The 16,563-nt window shown below is 35.2% G+C and overlaps 3 protein-coding genes and 1 long non-coding RNA gene across 6 annotated transcripts; 2 read left to right on the forward strand and 2 right to left on the reverse strand.

The window, feature by feature from the left end:
- Nucleotides 1–1,889: 1,889 nt before the first annotated feature.
- Nucleotides 1,890–3,809, forward strand: LOC133692148 (early nodulin-like protein 18). Its single transcript, XM_062112870.1, has 4 exons — nt 1,890–2,299; nt 2,394–2,509; nt 2,771–3,199; nt 3,495–3,809. The coding sequence occupies exons 1-4, from the start codon at nt 2,164–2,166 to the stop codon at nt 3,561–3,563; spliced, it is 750 nt and encodes a 249-aa protein (XP_061968854.1). The 5' UTR covers nt 1,890–2,163; the 3' UTR covers nt 3,564–3,809.
- A 2,400-nt stretch (nt 3,810–6,209) lies between these two features.
- On the forward strand, nt 6,210–7,801 carry LOC133691820 (protein WEAK CHLOROPLAST MOVEMENT UNDER BLUE LIGHT 1-like). Its single transcript, XM_062112417.1, has 2 exons — nt 6,210–6,450; nt 6,536–7,801. Exons 1-2 carry the CDS (start codon nt 6,303–6,305, stop codon nt 7,723–7,725), a joined length of 1,338 nt encoding a protein of 445 aa, XP_061968401.1. The 5' UTR covers nt 6,210–6,302; the 3' UTR covers nt 7,726–7,801.
- Nucleotides 6,924–9,441, reverse strand: LOC133691821 (uncharacterized). Of its 3 annotated transcripts, none has more exons than XR_009841738.1 (4): nt 9,226–9,441; nt 8,234–8,643; nt 7,906–8,034; nt 6,924–7,711 (listed from the first exon to the last, which is right to left on the reverse strand). It is a non-coding gene; the product is annotated as an uncharacterized LOC133691821 (long non-coding RNA). The 3 variants fall into 3 exon arrangements; XR_009841739.1 differs by having other exon boundaries at nt 6,924–7,372; nt 7,484–7,711; nt 7,906–8,643; XR_009841737.1 differs by having other exon boundaries at nt 7,906–8,643.
- A 2,308-nt stretch (nt 9,442–11,749) lies between these two features.
- LOC133692349 (protein BYPASS1-LIKE-like) lies at nt 11,750–13,284 on the reverse strand. Its single transcript, XM_062113217.1, has one exon. It carries the CDS (start codon nt 13,170–13,172, stop codon nt 12,000–12,002), a length of 1,173 nt encoding a protein of 390 aa, XP_061969201.1. The 5' UTR covers nt 13,173–13,284; the 3' UTR covers nt 11,750–11,999.
- Nucleotides 13,285–16,563: the final 3,279 nt, after the last annotated feature.

Here is a 16,563-nt window from a genome sequence, read left to right on the forward strand (position 1 = left end):
TTTAATTTGATTTTTCTTTTTAATTTTCACCTTCAATTTAAAATTCTAGGTTGTTCTCTCATTTATTTTTGTTTCAAATTCGATCCTCATTCTCTCAATTACTGTTTTTTTTGTTTTTGATCCTTCTGTATAATTGATTTTTTTTTAATTTCATCATTTAAAAATTGATTTTTCAGGAATTAAGCTTCGTGGTTTTTCAAATAGGGTATTTCAGGTTTAGTGACTTGGATCACAGGTTTAAAAGGTTAACACAAGTTGATTTTTTAAAACTTTTTTTTATTTCATCATTCGATGTTATTTATCTTGAAAAATGGGCTTTATGATTTTTTTCTGGTTTCCTTTCAATTGAGTTATTTCGATTTCATAACTTGGACAACATGTTTGGTCAGTTAACTCGAGTATTTTTTGGGGTTGCTTTTTTATATCTTTTTTTTTCTTTCAAGATTAGATTCCTTTTAAAATTAAGTTTCATCATCTTTCTTATTTTTTTTTCTATTAGATTATCATGTTCGCATGATCCAACTTGCGAGGTTTGACGACCATAGATTTGCAAGTGTTTTATTTTTTTGGGCTTTGTTTTTTTGTTGACTGATTTTTTTTATTTCATCCTTTTTACATTTGGATTGAGGAATTGATTGTTGTTATTTTTTTTAATTTTCTTTCTATGAGGTTGGCCCAGCCTCACGACTTGAGTTGCGAGTTTTCCATGCTAGTTCGAGTTTACTCCAGACGCTTTATTTTGTCATTGTTTTTTTCTTTTAATTTTTTAATTTAACATTTGATTATCTTGGAATCTAGCTATGTAATTTTTTCCCTTTTAACAAGTGTTCTTTTTCTTCTAGTTATAGTTATCACCTTTTCTTTTAAAACTTCATTGTTTTTTCTATCATATAATTAAATGCAACCATCTAATTGGAGCCGGTAAGGTATAGGACTCAAGTCATGTATTTGTTTCCTTCTTCAAAACACTTTGGTTGTGCCCGAACATTAACTTTTTAAGTTATAAATAAATTAGCCTAGCCTACGGTAAAACGTGACTATCTATCTAGTGATTTTACTACAAAATTAGAGTCTCCGAGGCAATAGAACATCTCTTGAATTTATTTATTTTTACAAAAGTATTTTAAGACTAGGGTTGCTGGAAAACGGGATTGTTTAGCAAGTACCTCTATGGTTTAGCATAAGTTATGAAAGATGATCTTTAATTTTAATTCATAATTTAAAAATTATTTCTTTATATAAATAATTTATGACATGTATGATTAAAGTTAGAAGTGTACTTGACAAAAAAAATAATTTCTTATAAAGAAAGTGTCACAGCAAGTTAGTTAAAATCAACAAGTTAGGACTTAGAAGAATTTATGTAAAAGCAAAATCTTGACTATATTCAGTAATATTTGTCTGATTAAAATAAAATATTTATAACTTTATTTAAACTAAAAATAAAAAGAAGATAGAAATTTGAATCAATGCATTAACAACTAGCAATCCCCCTCTCTTGATCGGTATTCTTCACGAGTTATAGTTATCGGAAGGCTGTACAAGTTAAGATTTTTTATTTTATTTTATTTTATTTTGAACTGGTATCAAGAAAAGTGAAGGGTTTTATAGAAGAAAGCAAAAAAGATTCCCCACCTCCCAAGAAAAGAAAATACTACCACCTTGATGAAGTGATTATAGGGTTCATAGCTATTGCCCGCAGTGCTGTGATGTGCAGTGCAGAGGCTTATCATCACAGAGCTAATCATTTTAGAATAATAATCTCCATCATTTTCTATCAGTTCCTCTCTCCTAATACTATATAATTCACTCCCTCTGCTTTTCCTTTTACATGGTTTCGAGGCAAGTTTTTCCACCAACAAAATCATTCAACCTTTTACTGTATAAAGGAGTAATAATAATAAAAATAATAAAAACACAATCTCCAATATCTGTCCGTCGTCCATTCAGAAAACTCGGGGACATCAAAAGCCAAACGCATCTGACATTTTAGCAGTCTCCCCCCCTCTCTCTGGCAGACACGCTCACATTTTTCTAAAATCTCTCTTTTGTTGTTTGATGAACCAGAGGGCTAAAGAGCTGCAGAGGCAAGGCTTAAAACCCTTGTAATTGCCTCGGTCTACTTAGGATAATTGCCTCTCGGACAAACAAGAGTTGCAGCTAATGAAGGTTCCCTCCACGCTTCTCCTACTGTTATCTCTTCTCTCTCTACTCTCGCAACCTTCTTGCTCCACAACAATGCTAGTGGATGGCGTTTCAGAGTGGAAAGACCCCAATGTTTATATAGGAGATTCCATCAGTAAGTACTTGAAAACCCACCGTTTCTTGCTTGCAATCTTTTTTTTATGGGCTAATTGATAACATTTCTTTGTATTTTTATTGGCTTCTCTCAGTTTTCAAACACAAGTATCACTACAGCTTGTACATTTTCCAGAACCAAAGAGCTTTTAATATCTGCAACTTCACTCAAGCTACACTTCTCACGAAGCCCAATTCCACCTCCTACACGGTATCTCTTCTCCCTCTCTCATTTGGAATTTCAACAACGTACAAATCCCATGTTTGTCTCTCCATATTTACATGCTTAAAGGCTGCTACAAAAATGTCAAAATCTTGGCTCACAATTCTTGGGTCCTGATGACAATAATTATCAATTTCTTTGTACAATGCCAAGGGTTTAGGATCTTTTTCCATTTTTCTGTTGCTCCTCCGAGCTCTGACTGTAAAATGTGCTAACAATTTTTCATGTTTAAATTGCAAATAACTAAAGTGGTACCCATCACGCCCTGGTTTCTTCTACTTCACATTCAACAATGGCTCCCTAAAATCCTGCAATCAAGACTCACAAAAACTCTCCATAAAAGTATCTCCAGCACCACCACCACCACCACCACCACCACCGGCACAACTCCCTCCAACGGCATCACCTCCAGTTCCAGCACAAATTCCAGGCGACATTGTGTCATCATCTCCTGCATACCAGTGGCCATCCCGTCCTCGTGATGAAACAGCCTTTTCCCCTGCTCCTGAACCTGGTGGTAGTGCTGCAAGCTCTCCAATGGCGACAGTGCCAACATTGATGCCAGATAAAGGTGGTGGTATTCCTTTTATTAATAGCAACCCTGCTGTTCCTCTGCCTACTGGTGAAATTGATTCTGCCACTATTAGGCCCTTGCCCACCTCCGGCCATCATAAACTGGTATATACAGTCCATCTCTCTTTTTATGTCTACTTGTTACCATGTTTTGATGAATTGAACAAAGACAAGTTAAAAACGAAAGGTTTTCAGAGTTTTTCTTCTCAGATAAAAAAAAAACAGCACAGTTTCTGAATTAAGGAATGACCCATGTGTGTATATACTGAACCAGTAAAGTGTCTTTCAATTTATCACAAAAATGTAGAAACAATATTGCGTATTGTATATTATGTTGGACTGGTCTTGATAGGGGTGTTTGACTGTGGGGTGTTCTTTTTGGTTTTGGGTGGAAATGCAGGTGGCAGTGGGGTTACTTGGATTTCACACGCCTCTATTTTGTGTGGTTTTACTGCTGCCGCTGCTGTAAAATGGAGGAGAGACAAAGCAATTCGCTGCAATTTGTGTAAAAAAACCGGTTTTGAGTAGGCGATAATATGCACCACGTACTGTAGTTGAAGAGTCTAAAGTAGCTTTAGCAGTGATAATGATGATGGTTATGTATGCCATCGATTGTGATGCCCTTCTCGGACCCTCCTCTGGAATCATTGCCACTTTTGGTCTTCTGTTTTTTTGACATGCAATCGATTGCCACTCCCTTTTCCTTTCCTCTTTAGCTCTGCTTTCACTCCCTCTATTTGTTTATTTGAACAGAATTTGAATTTCCAACGCCAGCAGGCTTTCGGGTAAAGTTTTTTACTTTCGGAAAAAAATTATTCTTCATGGTACATGCTAATCTCGGAACACTCTGTTTGGGAGATGGAAAATGAAGAGGGGGTGAATGAGAATGAAGAAAACGAGAGATTGTGAGAATGAAGAGAAGAAAATAATTCGAGCAGTGTAAAAGGGAGATTGGCGAGATATTAAATAATAAAAATAAATATTTACCCTCGTATCTCACGAACACGTTATTCTCAGCAACAATTCGGCCGAAAAACAGTAAATATTTTTATTTTTGTATATAATTTGAAAATATCATGAAATTATGGGATGTTCTTAAGATTTCGTTTGTTGACGAGGTCATTATATTAGAAGCATATATTTCATGCTTTATATATTTTATAATCCTAACGAAAGCAGTAATAACTACCATCATAAAAGATAAATAGACACGGAAATAAAAGAAATATAAGAGAGAAAATTTTAAAAAATTATCATTTTTTTATCATTTTTTTTACATGCTGTGAGTATCATAAAATCTTCCCATCTATAGTAAACATCTCTAGAATCTATTAAAATTCATGCATTTGAATAAGTTTTAGGTATTTATCTCTTTTTTCTATGATTTTTAAAGATTTTTCTTGATCCATTCTTTTTATTTTTTTTTATTATAGTGTTGTTTTGTAATTTGTAATTTATCTTGATTACGATGCTTCTTGTAATATTATAAATTTTGGTATTTTGATAGTTTCTGCTTTATGTCTAACCACCAAGAAAAAATCATTTAGTTAATCAAATAATTTTTATTTTTTACACTAACCTTACTTATAATTACGTTTTAAATCTTGAAGATAAATCAATGGTGAAATATTTTTTTGACCCCACTAAAAAGTCATATCGAGCTTATCCTTAACTACCTCGAGAAATGTTTTAGATCAAACAAAAAGGAGACCAAATAAAAAATTCAACATGAGGATATTTCCAAATATAATGGGCGATCGCTTGAGAACCTATCTGTTTGTGGATCATATTTTTCCAGGGTTTCAATCCCCCCCCTTGATTGATGGGAACAAACCATGAAGATAAATCTTGAATAAAATTAATATGAAATGATTAAATTAAAAGAAAATAAAGAAAAAAACTATATGGATGATAAAACAAAAAAAATTACACTATATGAATCTACATGTATCTACGATGCCATTGAAGGAGGAGCCACGTCAACTGAAAAAATTAATTGCCTAGCTTATCTATAGGCTATTTAGAACCTGTAATTCTGTAATTCTTTTAATTGTATTGATTTGAATTTTGAATAAAATTTAAATCATAAAAAATATATCAGGAGGAATATCCTCTAATTTGCTGGTTAATTCCAAATGAAAAATAATTTTTTTAAAATACCTCCTTTCAAAAACTCTAGAAAATCAATTTCTATTTCACATCTCTTCCTCCACCTCTTTTAACCGGTGCTTTCTTCAACAAAAGTTTTGATATTTTGGCCCTAGAAATTGCCCGATGTGGGAAAAAGTATTGGAAAGACTGTCAAAAGCTGCCAACGGCTTAGTAATTCCTTCTAGCTCTCTTTACTATTCAAGTAAATGACAGAAAATTTTAAAATGCTTATATTTTATGCTATTTTAAATAAACATGGGGTCCTTATAACAAAAAAATAATAATATTTATATGATAAAAAATAATTTCTAAAATAATGACAAAATTATCAAGATTGTTAATTTAATTTTTTTCCACATATATTTTAATTAGTATAATTGAATTCAATTGATCTATAATTTAGTATTTTTTTTCAAATATAAAAATTATAATAAATTATCAATTGAATTCAAATTTACTTATGAATTAATTATAATTATAATATTTGTAGTACTTATTTTAGAGATTATTTGATATTGCGAAAGTTTATGCTTTTTATCTAATCACAAAGAAAACATTATTTCGCCAGTCAAATAACTTTTTTATTTTTTTTATAATGACCCTAATTAACATATAAATGCGTTCAAACCTTAATGTTATAAAAGTTAAAATAACTTGCTTTTTATTTATGAAGAACTACTTTTCAATTAGTTTGCATGCAACGAATTTAATCAAGCACATATTTTATAAAATAAGCTTTTAAACCTACGCAGGAGGACTTGCTTGAAACTTTTTTCCCGACGCCATACAAGTCAGTTTGTCAAAAAGAGCCGTTAGCTTCCCGCCAAGGTGATAACATACATCAAAAGCAACCGACTTTTAACCCGTTTATACACTGTTTATAACAATTCAAGATTAAGAAGCAATGAATATGTGCTTGTCTTATGCACATGCATCAAAGCCACCTTGTCATTTCTTCTTTTGCTTCGTTAAAATGCATCTCATGTTTCATCCTTGACTAACAAATCTATCTCAATTTATATATATATATATATATATAAGAAAATTGTACCGAGCCATGGAGCTTGAACTGGGGCTCAAAATCATCCGCAGTAGAGATGATATCAGCTCCTTCACTGACCTTCGGATTGCTAAAGATCATGCCGGTCCTCTTTTCTTTTCTAGAGAAACCGAGAACATGTTCACCCTTATTGGATATCTCAAAGGTAATAATTAATGCCCATACTTCAAGTTCCTGTTGTTCTTAATATTGTTGTTGTGATCATGCTGGATACTGTGAAAAAAGTGCAGGTTTTAGAAAGGAGAATACTGACATCAAGATTAATGAAGATGGTGATCGGATCTCAATTAGTGGGAAGAAGCCAGTTCAGGAGATGGTGTTGATAGGGTGGATTATGCACAAAAAAGAGGTTGAGTTACGGTCATTCCGGAAGGCCTTCCGAATTCCTGATGGGGTCGTTTTGGATAAAATCAAGGCAAGATTCAATGATGAAGAATCGACTTTGACGATTATTCTTCCGAAATTGGTGAAAGGAATTCTTGATGTTGAGCTAGAGGAAGTTAAGGGAGAGGAGGTTGATAAAGGGAGAGGTGAAGCTACACAAGCTGTAGCTGACAAGGCACCTGAAGGAGAGAGTAGGGAGCCAGAGTTGAAGAGGGTGGAACAAAGTGACCAAGCTTTGCAAAATAAAAGGGTTGTTGAGCAAAAGGCTGATGCAGCTGAAATAGTGCCTGAAAGAGTTGTAGATACAACGTTACAAAAGAAACTAGAGCCTAAGGATCAAAGCGAATTAGAAGAAGCCACTCCTGAAAAGGCAGAACCTCCTTCTACTACCACCGCCGCTACATATCAGGAAACAGTAATCAAGAAACCTAAGCTAGTTTTGCCTGAGAAAGAGATCGAACACCAAGAGTCAAAAAAGGCCGCTCCAGCTGAAGAAACTAGAAGCGAGGAGCTTCCCGGTTTGAAAGAGCAGGGGAAGAAACTGGAAACTCCAGAGGCCAAGAGCACTCGTGAAGAAACGTTGGAAGAACACCCTCATGGACCAGAGCGCAATCAATTGACAGAAGCTGTCATGGATCAAGAGACTAAACCACCAGAAGTGTCAAACCAACCATCAGCGCAAGCTGATCAAGGACATACAGAAGAAGCAAATCATGTAGTCAAGACTGAAATATCACACGAATCAGAAAAGCGGGAAACAGAAACAAATGTTCAAGAACCAACGATACCCGAACCTGATCAGGAAAAAAAGCTGGCTGAAACTCCACATCCTGCATACAAGTCAAGAAACAATGAGGCCCAAGGAAGCAAAGAAAGCCATGGAATAGGAAATGATATCAAAGAAGCAGCAACGAATAGAAAGAATCCTGTTTCAAGAAGAACCAAGCTATGTCCTCCTCTTGTTGTTGCAGGGTCGGCCATTCTCGTCTCTATCGTAGTGTTTGTCATTGGTTGGATTAGAGCTAAGAAAAGATGAATTATATGTAAGACACTGGCTTTACTTGCTTTGTTATTGCTGAAAACAATAAAATCTAGTGCATCAAGTAAGCTAATTGCTATAGAACGATCGACTTGATGTTCACAAGCGTAAACTGGATTCAAAGATATTGATACTGAAATAGAATGAAGGGGTGCTATTTTGTTAGGACTAGAATACCTAGGGTCCAACCGCTACGAAACATTCTTTGTTGCAAAGAACATAGGTTGTTGCTGTGATTGTGATTCATTCTTACAAGAGGTAAATTCCTTAACTTCGTGTCCAAGATATAGCAATCACGTCATGTTCCTGCAACAAATTTAGGGAAAAAAGATTTCTTGGAACATACAGCTAGCGGGCTGAATCTAACTTAACGATCAATTAAGCATGTATTCCTAATAAGATAGCTTCGAGACCCTTATTTTCAGCTGTCAACCAAGCATGAAATAAAAGTTCAGTTATATGAACTGGAAAAGTAAAGGACGTAATTTGCCACTAGATTGACAACCTTTTACACATTCACCAGTGTTTTTGTGGTTTCCAGTTTTTATTTCCCGAATTCCTGCTCTTCATCGCATCCTCTAGTGTTGGAGTCATTTTGGAGTGTATTGATACTGTATTCATCGCAGCTGATTAACAGAACTTCACTATCATTTGTCAATAGATGGTAATAAATGGCCAAATAATGAACAACCATGTTACATACAGATTTATCAGCTAAAGAAATGAGAATAAAATTCAACTAAATCTCCCTGTTGATTAGGAGACACCCCCTTTTTCCAGTGAATGCTGAAAAAGCATACGACTCGACAGAAACAATCCACCAAGGTCCAAGTGCTAGAAATTTCTTGTGTGGTGTCTGTGTATTTGGTCCATGTAGAGCCCAGACACGTGCATCACAAGGTGCCATGTTCTAACCTGCATAAGAGTTAAAGAGGGGGAACTATTAGTTGAATGACTTGAAAAGATCGCCACCCTTTTGTGCTGTTAAAAGGGGCCCATCTTTCTTGAAGCCTTGCTGCTAGAGAGCTGTTGAAAAGCTGAGGAAGGTTGAACGAAAAAGCTCCGATAAGATAGCCCCATGGCGTGGTTTGCATTTACATACAGGGTGTTCGTTATCGCGGTTTTATCAAAGATTTAATTTGAAGAAATAATACTAAAAATATTATTTTTATAAATTTCTAAACAAAAAATATTTAAAAAATTAATCTTTATCACGCTAAAAAACACATAATCTAGAAATTGTACCGAGAACTGTGATATGTCAATTCAGATTTTCATCGTCGAACTTCTTGTGTATTTTAAATGGTATTAAGGTTAAGAAGAGAGGAGATTTTCCTTTGGAAACTCGACAAATTTAGGTCACTATAGTAGTGAAGTAGACTGATAACTCAGAAACCAAAGTTTTTTACAACTACAAAATATGGATTTCAGCTCTACCAAGGAAGGACAAAAATAGCTTTTAGAAATTAAACCTCAAGAGTTATGACAGCCACCAACCTGTAAGGAGGACCAGTATCGTAGTAGCCACTCTGCTATTTTCTCTAGTTGGTAGTCCAATCTGCTGTATTCAGGATGTAAACCTTCACCAACCATGCCTGTGCTATATGTATGAATTGTAAGGTAGTGATGGGTTGTTAAAGAAATTTCCTTTTAGAAAACATCCATAGAGAAATTTATTGGAGAGGAATGACAAGATTTAAGGCTTCAGCAATCTATTATGAGCGTGTTTGGCAGTGTGGTTGCGGGTGCTTTTCAAATAACTTTTCGTGTCAAAATGCATGCCAACGATGTTTTTTTATTTTTTAAAAATCATTTTTGATATCATCACATCAAAACGATCCAAAACGTACAAATCATATTAAATTTTAGTAAAATAAAAAAAAATTCAAATTTTTTGGGAACGCGGCCGCAGCCGCGTTCCCAAACGGTCTCTATATTGGGCTAGACCCAGCTGTTTACAGTAGAGAAGAAATGGCAATCAGATGTACACAGTTGAATCAAGTAATTATCAGTGCCCAGAATTAGGCGACGATTGATAGGTTTTACAGCCATTACTGATCCTCTCCAAATTCTGCTAGGTTTCCCCAAGGTTATACATGGGCTAACCAGATTGGTGGATCAATTATTTTGCCGACAGATACCTAACACCTGACAGGCTACGTGCGGCTAGAAATTCAAGTGTTTGAAGCAGTGAGAGCAAGTCTTGAATGACACTAAAATTTGAGCCCATGGGCTAGTAAACTAGAGTACACAACTGCTCTAGTTTATCAGGGAGATATGGGGTTGTTGTAAATACAGCAGAACAAGGTATAAATGGCATCCTAGAGATCCGATAAAGTTAATTTCTCCTTGAACACGGAGCTGTGACCTTTTGCGTTCTTGCTCTGTAATATTTGCTGGAAAGAAGATCAATTTCGCATGCAAAGGGAAGGACAGGATGGGGAAAAAGGATGCAAATCAGAGAGCGAATATAGAAGACAGGAAGGGATAAGAGGTGGGGTAGGAAAGAATAAGAGGTGTGGTGGGAGCTTTCGTTTCATAGTACAAAGATTCAGGAACTCTTAACAATGAAGCAAAGCATCAACAAGGTAATGGTTGTATCATAGATACGGGTGTTTTTTTAGGAGAGGTGAATTACAGTCTTGCAGCTATGAAACAAAGCATTGGATTGCATTTGCTGTGCTCACAATGCTTCGCAATTCAGTGCTGGTTTCTGCACATAAAAAATCGACTCCATGTCCAATTGTATATCCATTAATAGGCTAAATAAAAATGGAATCTCATCACAGTCCCCATTAGGTGCCGTGGCTACCCTCTTATTGATTGTTCATATGGTGAGATCAAGAATGTAATATTTCTCTGTTTCCTAGATCAAGTAGGGTAAACAGTAAAATGTTGATTATGAAACAGAAACAAGCATAAAGATTTCACCCAGATGCATATCTTGGAAACTTGGCTGATGTGGTCTTCGTTCCTGACACTCCAAAGAATAAAAATACGAAGAAAATACTGTCCTCTTCAAAAGAACAAATAAAAAAAAAGAGCTCTAGAAAGTCTTAAAATGCTTTGTATTTTAGAGAAACAAATTGCTGAAATTCTATTCTAGATGCAAAATGTTCATGGGTCAAAATGCCAGAGCTTTCAAGGACTCGAAAATAAGACTGAATCAAAGTCAACTACAACAGCGGATGCCACCAAGATATTAAACTATTTTTGCAAATTGCAAGAACACTATAAAAATAGCCTGAGAAGAAGTTCATATGGAAGCAAATCAAAGTCAAGCGAATCTTTTAACTAACATAAAACCTGGATCTTGACCTGTTATACGTAAGACCCACCTCTGTGATAACGCAAGCGGAAACTCGAGTTCCTGCAGTAATTTATTGGTGGTCGGAAATTAACTAGGTCAGAAGAAAATTTCAAAAAGGAGTTCTCTAGTCTTTATTTTCTAAAAGAACTGTGAAAAAGATAAAGATACAGAAAACGGAGGATAAACAAGATCTATCCCCGTCCTCGTCCACGGAGACAATAACTTCAACTTGAGATGTGAGCAAATGCTGTCATATTTGATGAATGTTCAACCAGGTAATCAATAGATGCAACATTCCCCAGTTGAATCCTTGATAGAAAGTCGGGTGAGGGGCAGGCAAGATATCAAGTGAAGCCAACTGCCCATATTACTACGTCAGGTCACGAGATCACCAATTTTGTGCAAGATAGTGAAAGGAGAAAAAAAAATACTACCTGCAAGCTCAACAAATCTCAGATATGAAAGAGAAGAAATCATAACACTAATAAACACAAGTGCGATATTTGTTTCTATCAACCCAGCAACATACATTCTCCAAGGATATGACTATGAGATAAATACAATTATTGTTAGCTTGTAAGAGCATCGAAAGCCATCAGACGTAATAGCCAAAGATCATAACTTGAGCAATTAATTCTTCTCCTTTTCCAATACACAAAAGAGTATATGTTATACCATTAACAAAAAGAAGATCAAAACGAGAACACAAAATCAGCTACAACAGCAAGATGCAATTTTTACTCGAGAAAATTTCGATTATACAATAGCAAGGAAAGCTGGAGATCAGCAGCCATGTACTGCAAGCACTCCCCCAATTTCCATATCCTACATTTCTTTACACAACATATATTTTCCGAAAAATCTCCTTTCCTTACCCATTTATTTTCAAACCATGACTTAGATCAGAATCATTCTCCATATTTTCATCTCCCAAAACACAAATGGCCCATCACTCAAAACATTACACATGATTAGGCCTTCCCAGAGAATCAAGCCCTTCAGTCCGGCTATGAACAATCCTATGGAACACCTCTCTAACTTGCCTTTCCAAGGGATCCAATCCCTCCTTTAAAACCTCACAAACATTTGCCAATTCATTCACTCTTTGCCTCACCTCCCCTTCCTTTTCCTCTGTTAACGGAAACTGAACCCAATCCATCAAATCGCCCATAACCCTCGCACACTTATCCATCTGATAAAGCTCTCTCAATAACCCAGGTGCATTCCTCCTATCCCTTTTCCGTGACTCCTCCAAAATCCTCTCGTGCAACAACACCACCGGCTGCGCCCACGGAAACTGCCTAGGAATCGAAAAATGGACCTGCAGCCCTCTATCCTGGCATGGAATCGCAGCCACAAGTGCCCACATTACGAGAAGCAAAATCGTATTCATAGTATAAACAGCCACCGCAATTCCATTAGTAGCCACAACTTCATTCCCTCGTGGCGCAACCAAATTATTCCCTATTGCCTGGAGCTGCCTAGCAGCAGACCACGACCGCGACACGCTCCACGACAACGATCTAAAATGCCCAAGATTCCTATGATGCTGGTCTCTTGACGAAGCTTGTTGTCTTCCAAAAGATCGGTTTCTATGAGCCAAAGCCGATGATGCGTTCGAATCCTTCTCATCTAGCATAGAAATCGACAAATCAATCAAAGCTTTTTTAGCTCGGCGAAACTGACCCTCACCAAACATTCTTTGATTATGCAAAGCACACAAAACAATCTCCAAAAGCTTCTTCCACTCTCTGATCTGCTCAATCCCATCACGAATCGCGTTACAAACATCCAATCCCTTGACAGTCCTTTCAAAATAATCCTGAACAAACCGGTCCAGAGGCGGTCTATGGACCAACGACTTGTGATTGAACAGAATGACTCTAAACTCCTCCTGGCAACATAGGAAAGAATCGAGGAGTTTCTGGATCCAAGCCAACGAAAGCAAGCGATCAGGCCCAGCCGATGATAACTCAAGAAATCGCTCGGTGACTTGTCTCTGAAAAGCTTCGAGCTCGAGCTCGAGAGCTGAGGTGCTTTGTTGAGAGTCCATGGAATGGACGGGGTCGCGTCGGAGACTTAAAATAGAATGTCTAAGGGATGCCGACGAACCTTGATAGTCCGTGGCAGGCATTATCGCATTAAAAAAATATGATTGAGAAGAGAGAGAGGTGGAGAGTGATTTTAGAGCGAGAAGAGGTTGGTCTGAGAGGTAATGGCTGTGGGTGACTGTGAGAGAGAAACCGAAGAGGGATAGGGATTTTATTAGGGCAGAAATGGACCCCGCGTTTCGTGGTGGTTGGTTGGAATTGGAAAGGTCTAATTAAAACAATTATGTTTTTTTCTTAATTACAATCAATAATTAAAGATGCTCTAAATTTTAGGAGTTTTTCACGATTTTAGTTTCTTATCAAGTAGTAGCGAGGGTTTTCTGTGATTACTTGATGGGTAAATGTGTTTCGTTTTTTGTTTTAAAAATATTTTAAAAAATATATTTTATTTATTTTAAATAAATTTTTTTAATTTTTTATATCATTTTAATACACGTTGATGTCAAAAATAATTTTTTAAAAATAAAATAAAATATATATATATATATTATTTTAATATATATTTTAAATAAAAATCATTTTAAAAAGTAATCACTAACATATTTTTCAATATTTTTAAAAATATAAAATTAAAAATAAATATAAGAAAATTATATTTTATCTCAGTAAAAAGTAAAAAGTGATAAAATCTTATTTTTTATTATAAAAATATTTTTTTATTTTTTCTCTCTCTTTATAGCATAATTACAGGGTCAATAGCATAAAATTCCCAAGTAGGGGTTAGTACTTTCTTACACGAACCAAACACGCAGTGAACACGCCTTGAGTTAGCTTGGTAAGTATTTTGCAATGGAAGAATATTCTTTTGTACGGGTGGGATTTGGGCCGTTCGATTAGCTTGTGATATGGCAGGGTTGCTTGTGTAAACGTGGTTGTGATTTAAGAAGGGTGTGATGTCTGCCACGTGGTGGGTGAGGGTGAGGGAGTGGAGATGACAGGGTCATTTGAGAGAGAGAGGGGATTGTACACGTGACGGTACAGCTGGGTCTTCGGTGGCTCGTAATAGAGGAGAGCGAGAGAGAGAGAGGAAGGGAGGGACTAGGTCCCGTCCTGCTTTCTAGAAGGGAGTGGCTGACGTGTACAGTTTCCTGCACCTATTTGTCGAAAATACCCCTGTCATTATCAGCAAGTTTTGCGTTTGTTTAGATAGAAATTATTCGCAAGGGATTCTATATAGTTAATAGATCCATCGACCTATCATATGGTATGGCAGTGAGTTAGTATAAATAGTGAAAAAGGCTCATGATGGAAAAATAAATAAATAAATAAAGTGAGATGACGGAGACTGGTCTAGAATTTAAAAATAAATAAAATATATATATACGTGGATGTGAAAGATGATTGGAAAAGGGAGTGTACGAGGCTTGAAGGGAAAGAAAGAATAATATTATACAGCTTGGAAGAGAAGGATAAAAGGCAAGGTATATTTATTAAATATTAGTTTTAGGGCTCCCCCAGAAATGAGAGTCCCTTGTTTTGTACTTCCATTCAATGTTTCGTAATGGTATCCTCTTGGGAGGCCTTTAATGCCTCCGTAAATGTGATTTATTATTTTAAGCTTGAGATAATGGAGAAAAAAATAATAATAATAAAATGGGTTCTTCGGAGAGGAGGGGAAGGATTTTTGGAAACAGGAAAGGATAGTGACCAAAATCTTATGTTCAGGGGTGATTATTTTTTGTTTGGCTTGGTTTTTTTAGATGTGGTTTGGTTTTTTGTTTGAGTTCGGTTTGGTTTTTTTGATTTCAAGCTTATAAAACCAAAATCAAACCGAACCGGTTGGTTTTTTCAAAATTTTAATCGGTTTTTTCACGGTTCGGTTTTTTTTCTTATTTTTTCTAATTTCCTCGGTTTAATTGATTTTTTAATTTTTTTATTCTCCCCTATTTTTTCTTTAAAAAAACAAAGAGTACAAGACACCAATTCTCTCTTTGGTTATTTTTTTTAATTTTCTTGATTTAATTGATTTTTTAGTTTTTTTTCACCTTTATTTTTAACAGTTTTTTTTTAAGAAAACAAAGAGAACGAGACACCAATTTCTTAGGATATTATTAAGAAAAATTAAGACGGAGGGAGGTGTGATAATCCATTTTTACTCTCAATCTTTCTGTGTGTTTTTCAAAATTTATATTTTCAATCAAAAAAAGGAGAGATTGTGCAAAAATATATATATAAAAAATAAATTGGAGAATCCAGGTAAAAAAGGAGATACTATATCAAGAAAAAACAATTAATTAATTGAGAATCCATTGTAAAAACAAATTAATATAATTGACTCATAATCTTTTTTTATATAGTTTTATTTTTTATTTTGTAGAGATCTCATACAATATAAATAGAGGAGTGACACAATATATGAGATTAAAGGAGAGATTTAAAAAAAAAAACACTGAAAAACCCTCTCTTTTGTTCCTAAAAATCAATCCCCAGAAAACCATCCTCTTTATCATCTTTTTCCCCAATTTCACCAAGCAAAAACCTGCCCCCCATCTCCACCATCCTTTTACCTTGCACGGCCATTGACCCGAGACTTCTTGCCTAACCACAACCCAACGCTTTTAAGATCACCGCCCAGGAAATTCACGACAACTCCTCCATCTTCATCACGCCACACAATTCATCTCTTCCACTCCATATATTGCCTCATCTCCCTCGCCATAAATCAATCCAAGCTATGCTCCATCTTCCTTCCTAAAACAACTTTTTATTTATCGAAAAATTCATCTGTGTCAGTCACATCCATAACCATTCTTTTTAAACCATACTCATTTCATTGCATGCCAATAAAAATTCAAGATTGCATAACACTTGAATGACATGTTTTTTCGCTCATGATTAAAAATCAATTTTTTCTATGTAAAAATAAACACAATTATTAGAATTTGTAACACAGTTCAAAAACATAAAAGATACAAATATATATAAAATCATATACAACAAAAAAAAATTATTTGACTAAGTTCATGTAGTTTTTAATAAAAAAAAAATGGTAATGATATGTATCTCATGATGACTACAATAAAATATGAATCAAATAAATTTTTATTTTTTAATCCAAATAATGATAACAAATTAACAATAATTTGAAAAATTCCATCATAAACCATAAGTATATATAAAAAAAAACGAATGTTATATATAAGATCTATGGATCATACTAATTATATTGTTCTTATAATTAAGAGGATCCAGAAAAGAGGCAAAGACGTGTGCTGTGGAGAGTAGGGGGGGAGATTTGTAGACAATAGAAGGAGACATTCTCTGTTTTTTTTATGATGAAAAAACTATATTTCCCTCGAAACAACTATCGATGGATCCAGCAATGCTGGTAGAGACCACAACCCACTCCGACCGAGTATAAAAAATTCCTCCATAGATCTATGTTTCAAAACATTTCAGCATATTTTTACATAA

Source organism: Populus nigra, chromosome 4 (assembly GCF_951802175.1).
Source record: "Populus nigra chromosome 4, ddPopNigr1.1, whole genome shotgun sequence".
NCBI classification, from domain to species: Eukaryota; Viridiplantae; Streptophyta; class Magnoliopsida; order Malpighiales; family Salicaceae; genus Populus; species Populus nigra.